Source organism: Cynoglossus semilaevis, chromosome 12, assembly GCF_000523025.1.
Source record: "Cynoglossus semilaevis isolate Cse_v1.0 chromosome 12, Cse_v1.0, whole genome shotgun sequence".
Lineage (NCBI taxonomy): Eukaryota > Metazoa > Chordata > Actinopteri > Pleuronectiformes > Cynoglossidae > Cynoglossus > Cynoglossus semilaevis.
This window is the reverse complement of record NC_024318.1, coordinates 18,321,386-18,328,499: the sequence shown is the minus strand read 5'-3', so window position 1 is coordinate 18,328,499 and position 7,114 is coordinate 18,321,386. Positions and strand designations below refer to the sequence as shown.

General features: G+C 38.6%; 2 protein-coding genes across 3 annotated transcripts in view; one reads left to right on the top strand and one right to left on the bottom strand.

Moving 5' to 3' along the window:
• Window positions 1-2,829, top strand: part of cryzl1 (crystallin, zeta (quinone reductase)-like 1) — a 5,144-nt gene extending 2,315 nt beyond the window's left edge. The window contains exons 5-13 of one of the 2 annotated variants that reach the window (XM_008322581.3): window positions 6-74; window positions 402-535; window positions 635-746; window positions 884-904; window positions 1,180-1,278; window positions 1,614-1,729; window positions 1,826-1,931; window positions 2,013-2,058; window positions 2,690-2,829. In XM_008322581.3, coding sequence (XP_008320803.1) covers window positions 6-74; window positions 402-535; window positions 635-746; window positions 884-904; window positions 1,180-1,278; window positions 1,614-1,729; window positions 1,826-1,931; window positions 2,013-2,058; window positions 2,690-2,786 — 800 coding nt within the window. In that variant the 3' untranslated portion in view covers window positions 2,787-2,829. The remainder of the gene's footprint in view (window positions 1-5; window positions 75-401; window positions 536-634; window positions 747-883; window positions 905-1,179; window positions 1,279-1,613; window positions 1,730-1,825; window positions 1,932-2,012; window positions 2,059-2,689) is intronic. The other variant, XM_008322582.3, reaches the window with a different exon arrangement.
• The window catches only part of setd4 (SET domain containing 4), a 35,514-nt gene continuing 31,057 nt past the window's right edge, over window positions 2,658-7,114 (bottom strand). Inside the window, 6 exon segments of the mRNA XM_025061050.1 lie at window positions 2,658-4,160; window positions 4,162-4,298; window positions 4,533-4,656; window positions 5,069-5,149; window positions 5,831-5,909; window positions 6,264-6,461. Of these exon segments, the coding sequence (XP_024916818.1) occupies window positions 4,124-4,160; window positions 4,162-4,298; window positions 4,533-4,656; window positions 5,069-5,149; window positions 5,831-5,909; window positions 6,264-6,461 (656 nt within the window). The 3' untranslated portion in view covers window positions 2,658-4,123.

Below are 7,114 nucleotides of genomic sequence, written 5' to 3'. Positions count from 1 at the left end.
CACAGGTATTCTTCCCTTGGACTCGCCGTGGTCTGGACTCTGTGATGTCATTGACGTAGAAGAACATTACCTGGGTAACATGTGACACACACACTCACATATAGTGAATTATTTATTATTTTAACCCATCACCAAAGTGAACAGTGGGCAGCTTTAAGCGTCCTGGGGAGCAAAGTGTGGGGACGGTGCTATGCTCAGAGCACCTCAGTAATAACTTGGCAACTGGTGGACTCCAACCTGAAGCCTTCCGGACCCAAGTCTGCTTCCTTAACCACTAAGCCACCACTGAGAGTTCATTACTTGAAGCGAAACACTATTATATCCTTATAACATCACGGTCGGTTAAAATGGTTAAATAAACAAACAAATGTTCGTGACTCTATTTGTTTTTTTTTTTGTAGTTCAAAAACCAGAGAAACTCAGCTCGGTGTGTGTGGCCGCATCGCTGCGTGACGGCCTCTGTGCATACACAGCTCTGCACACAATTGCTCACATGGCTGCCGGACACACGCTCTTAGTCATGGATGGAGCCAGTGTACGTGGATTACCGAGTTGACAGACAGACACTTCCAGCATTTCCTTTTTCCCCACTCTTATGCAATGTGAGTGACGCGGCCCTTTTCTCCTTCAACAGTCCTTGGGCCTAATGTGCATCCAGCTGGCCTGTTACCATGGAGTCAAGGTTTTGACCACATCGAATTCCCCACAGGAGCACACTTTCCTGGAGGAGTTGCGGCCCAGTGTCGGTCAGTACTGCTGGATGTTCCGTCATAGTCTGTAATGTAAAGCCTTACCTTTTTGAAAATGCATCCATCAATTTTCCTCTTGCATCCTTTCCTCTTCTTCCTCTCTGTTTTTTCCTTTACCGTCACATTTTCTTCAGGTGTCCAGGACCCTTTGGTTGGTGAGACCTTTTCCTTTACATCTTCCTTTCGAACTCCTTTTCTTTCTCTGTTGTCAAATCAGTAGTATTTATATATATATATATATATATATATATAAAACCAAGATACAGCTTTAAGAGGAAGTCTGCAACATGTTGGCGTTACAAGAGCAAAGGTTCTCAAAAACGATATATTACCTGCAGCGATTGAGTTCATTTTTTTTTTTAAACTAAAACCTGCTGCCCTCTTGTGGTGGATATTAAAACCGTGGCTATGTGTATTGTCATTTTTGAAGCCAGAGTCATTCCAGTCTATAACGGCTCATCAGATCTGCTGTCACAGGTGTTGGAGGAGACAGGTGGCCTGGGAGTGGATATCTTGGTGGACGCTGGAGGTAAAAAAAATCACAGTTCATACTGTAATCATGTAAACAATTCTGAATTAAACTTTAAATCAGGGGTGTCAAACCAATTGTGGTTCGGGGCCACACACAGCCTGATTAGATGTCAAGTGGCCCGGACCAGTACAATAATAATGTAATTACCTATAAATAGCAAAAGTCCATGTTTTTCCCCTTTGTTTCCATGCAAAGAAGTACAACTATATTAGAAAATATTCATATTTAATGAAATATCATTTGATAACATTGACAGGTTGAACCCCGTAGCGCGCCGTATGTTTGACACCCTTGCTTTAGATAATTTAATTAATTAATTTTTTTGTGTGTAGTTCGTTTGCTGGAAGACGATAAAACAGAAGAGACACTAAAGCTTCCACACAAACATGACATCATCAGCATACTTGGAGTGGGAGGGCACTGGGTCACAACCCACCAGGCCCTGCAGGTGAACTCATCTTAGTAGTTATCAACATTAAATTCAATTTAAAAAGGAGCACTATTTTTTTTTTTTAAAATCATGTTTTGTCCTAATCATTTCCAGCTCGATCCTCCAGACTGCAGAATACTGCATTTAAAATCGGCGTCTGTGTCTTTCCTTAACCCTGAAATGTGGACGGCGTCGTCGGCTCTGCAGGGAAGATATCTCCGTATCCTATCTTTGCTCGCAGTTGTATATTGATAACCAGCCACGAGGACATTTTGAATGGCCTTTGACAGACTTCACACAGACATTCTGAAGGACGTTGTGGAGAAAATGTCAACAGGAGTACTAAGGTAACCTAAGAACTCAGTGGGATTTAACTGGCTGTACAACAAACAAACATCTTTTATTTGTTCAATAACTAAGTAGATTAAACTGTAACAGTTATTCATGGCACTATTGTAATGCAAATGTTTAGAGCAGAGGTGTCACACTCATTTTGGCTGGCCGCATTGAACACCCTAGTGGGCCGGTTTTGGCCCACGGGCCGTATGTTGGACACCTGGTTTAGTTTTAGACGCTTAAATTTTATGATAAAAATAACCATCTGTGTCAAAGGAGCTGTAAAGAACTATATTTAATAGGCTTATATTTGAACACAATACATCAAAAAGCTCCTCTAAGGGTGCACTCAAGGTTAAAAGAGGCATACTCACAAGTGTGGTTCAGTGCGCGACATTTAAAACGTAACCATGACGTGACCAATCGCTGCCTCACTCAATTAATCTATTGAATGATTTTGAACTATTTTGAACACATATGTGTATATATATGTATGTTTGTGTGTACCTATAAATATATATATATTTACATACACATATGCACATAGATATATATTTTTTAAAATCAAACCTGCACACTTAAGGACAGCTCTTAAAACTGAGCATGATTCACTGTGCCCACTTTTCTTTTATTTGTCTCCAGACCTCAGCCTGAAGAGGCGGTCCCGCTTTACCAAGCCACAGTTGCCATGGAGACCGTCCAGTGCCAGCAGAGAAAAAAAGCTGTTGTTCAGCTGTGATAACTGATCATTATTCACTGATTTCATTTTTGAATATTGTGATTTCTTTTGCATATTATTATTATTATTATTATTTAGTATCACTTATTATACTCATAACTTAAATGTATAAATTTGATCATAATTAACAATAACGATGTTGCTGCTGTTTGGGAAGAAAGTTGAACCTGAGACATTTTCTTATACTTAGTAAGTCAATGTAATTCTAAGATATGACTCTACATTGACCCGAAAAGCTAAATAGAAGCTAATAAATAAGTAAATAGAGCTTTCGCTTTGGTTTATATGTAGGACTGTTTTATATTTTAGCTTTCAATTATTAAAATCACCAAACAACAAAGCCTTATAATTTAAGTTGGAGTTAAACAAAGTAAGTGGGTGCTTACTCATTTTCTTTTTAAAAATCACAAAACGCAAAACCTGTGGACAGAATCGATGTATGATGATGGTTCTGTTCTGTAAGCAGAACTGATAAGCGCCAGTCCTGCTTACCAGAAGTGGCCACTAGGTGGCTCACAATTCATAAGAAATAAAAAAAATAAAATAAAAATGGAATCAGTCATTTCTAATTTTCCTCTTTGTTCTGTCACTTTTACCGATGGACTTAAAATAGACATATTGCGTGACAATAAGTTGAGTTTTATATGGTAATGATCTCACTGACCAATTGGAAATAATGGTGAAAACAGGATGTTGACAGTGGCTATAATGAGGAGTGCACAGACAGTGTTGCTGGGATTGTAGCAAAGTTACCACTTAAGAGTGCACGCCTGAGCCTAGTGTGGGCTGTGGCCCATCTTAGTAATAGCGATAAAATTATTATGCTCCATCGTTGACTTAAAGTGAGAGCGGCTTCACCTGCATCCACGCTGAGAAAACTCAACAGTTACATTTCTAAATTAGTTATTTAGAAGTATAAATAATCCCTAATCCATTCATATCAGCATTGTCATGTCTCTGAGAGGAGGACTTGGTCAATTTCTTGCATACAGTCTATTTTGACATTATTGAAAAAAGGCTCAGTGCTAAAATGTACTGCAGTTGGCCAATATTCCACTGGGGTTTGTGTCATGGCCTAAATTATTACTGACACATTTTTCCTCTTGCCCTGATTAAAATGCCCCTTTGACACTCTGCCTCTCCTGACACTAAGCAACGGAACATATGTATTTCATATATTCCTGCCACCATACTGATGAAGAGCTATAGCTCTGTATTGCAGCATAACTTCATCAATCCTGACCTGGTCATCCAGCCACTGCCCGGACCACACAGACGTCAGGCACGGCCAACAGACAGCCACCGTACAACTAGCAGGTGAATGAACCAATCAGATGTCAGCTGACACAGTCAACACTGGGTTTAAGTGGCAGCCTCTTCGGACCTTCTCCTCAAGCCTTTCAAAACTTCAAGACAACTTGTTAGAATGCACCTCTCCTCCTGACGCAGCGACTGGACCGCATTCAACTGCTCCCTGACGGACGGTTCACACCGCAGCAGGAGATCGGTGATCTAAACATAAAAAGATATTTGCAATTAGATTTTTTTTTTTCTTAATCCGATTGTAAATCACATCGTATTACTAACTTTTTCAACGGTCTAAAATACAAAAACAGGATTATGTCTCGTGTTTGTACAAGAAAATTTTACAAAAAGAAAATTGAAAAGGAATTAGGGCAAGTACAGTCACAGAGAAAAGAGTGAATAAATCATCTTTGATGATTGTAAACACGTACAGGTACATACCTTATACAGAGATGTGGTTGTGCCACGTAGTATTTGCTGACAGAGCCGCTCGGCCATTGAAACACTCCATTCCTCCATTTCTTCACAAATGGCCTGGCCAAGCAACACTGACTTCCACTGGTGACTTAAAAAAAAAAACAAAAAAAAAACACCTTAGTACGGGGCGTCAAACTCATTTCCACCAGGGGGCCATATCAGCCATACAGTTCCCCTTAAAGGGCCGGTTGTAGATGGAAGACTACAGATTTAACGAGTCCATAACATATTAATAAATGTTTCTGCAATTAATTATTATTCATTCAAGTTACAAATATTGTTCATTGCCGTAATAAAAAAAAAACTTTAATTTATCAGATTAAGAAACACTGCTACATGGACTTTATGAAATGCTTTTTAAGCTCCCACGGGCCTTACGAAGTGACTTGCTGGGCCGCATTTGCCCCCCCGGGCCTTGAGTTTGACACATGTGCCTTAGTAGATCAATTGCAATTACTTTGTTCTTTTGTGATGTGTATTTGATGAATGTTGGGACCTACTACAGCGTCTGTGGCATAGAAAACAGTCTAAGTGCCGTCATCAATCTCCAGCTGGGACCATCGCTAGATATTGTCAGGTTTCTAAGAGAAAGAAAAGCACGGTGAGTGTTGGCTATTAAATGAAGTGTTGGTGTCAATTATTTTGAACGTTAATCAATCTCAATTGCTTTTCTCAATTAGTCATAGTCAAAGAGAAGCAAGAAAAACAAAGTATTAAATAAACTATATATATATATATAGTTTGTTCTTCTTCCCATCCCTAAGTTCCACTTGTCACCCAGTGCTGTCGCAGAACACCAGGGGACACTGTGGTGCCGCACTTTCACACAGTCAACCACCTATGACTTTCATCTCTAGGAGGGAAAGTGAAGTACTTGTCATTGTCATTGTCACTGCACACAACCAAATGTGACCTCTGCTTTTAAGCCATCACCAAAGTGAACAGTGTGTGGGGACGGTGCCTTGCTCAGAGCACCTCAGCGCCACCCTGTATCTCTACATACAGTATGTACTGTACCTACAGTACATATTGTACATACACATTACTAGTACAAGTAGAATTTTGTCTGAAATTATGTCTGATCAGAAATGATAAATAAAACCTATTTATCATTTGACCTTTCACTCGAATACAAAGAAATATATACATATATGTACATAGTCCATATGTACGTACTCATTATAATACTAATATAATAGTTTGCTTGTACAAACATTCAGTGTTGACAATAAACACATTGGATTAACTACAGAATGACTCACTGGAGGAGGTTGTTCTCCCTGAGGAACTTCATCTTCTGTTTCAAACTCTTGTCATTTCTCATAATGTCACAGAGAAGATCTGAGGGAACAAATACAGGAAAAAGAAAAACTGAAAAAGATCTCACATATTATTGGATCAATTATTAGTCTACATACACTAGAGTGTAAGACTACATAAAAAAAAAGTTGGTAATCAATTACTGATAGGGTCTAATTTTATTATTAGTCTACATACACTAGAGTGTAAAAAAAAAGTTGGTAATCAATTATTGATAGGGTCTCATCTTTAAATGTTTTTGCTCCTTTAATGATTTTTTTTCTACTACTGACAATAAGTTCTCTTAGCACCGTGATCATAAAAGCCAAAGGGCATGGAGTCAGGTTCACCATGTTTACACAGAGCTCTCAACAAACTTTTTCCACAATGTTTTACCTTCATCCACATAGACCACACTGTGGGGATTTCCGGGGGCGACAAAGCCATACTCCAGCAACAGGCGCTGGTTATCATGGGATCCATAGTTTATGAAGGCCTGCTGGTAGCGCCGGATTCCAGGAATACTTCTGATTTCGTAACATCCAGTCACATCATTGAAACCTGCTTTCACCTGAGTGAACAAATGCATATATGAGGGTTCTGTTTGGAAGGGGGTCAGGGGTCACCAACTGTATTTGTGAAAGGGTCAGAATATTTCTGGATTGACACCTTAAATAAATGAAATACAAATCACATTTTAGTCTAATATTATTATTTGACATTTATTTTGGAATCCAGTCGCAGACCAGATTGGACGGCTTGCTGGGCCAAATTCTAACCCCATTGCCGCCAGTTGATAATCGGTGATATTGGGTTTAAAGGGATGAACTGAAATATCATAAATTCTACCTGTGTATTATATATTTGCCCAACAGTGTAGGTGAGATTATTTCAATGTTGTCCAACATATTAGTCACTTTGACAAGAAAAAAAATTATGTTACAATTATATATATTAAAATAAAGACTAGAGTAACTAAACCAAAACGATTCTTTTTTTCTGAAAAGTCTGTTAAAATAAACAAACGTTCAGAGTACCTCTTATAAGAGGGTCAAATATGGGTAATTTTTTTTTTTATAGACAATAAAATCATTCTTATCAATCATTCTCTTATCAATCTTAATAATCATTGTTTTGGACAAAGAAGAACAATGTGTGGTGAACAAGTGATTGCGAATAATGTTATAATACTGGTTGTTATGACCGTTGGTTATATTCTAAAGCAATGTTTAGATAGATCCTTGACA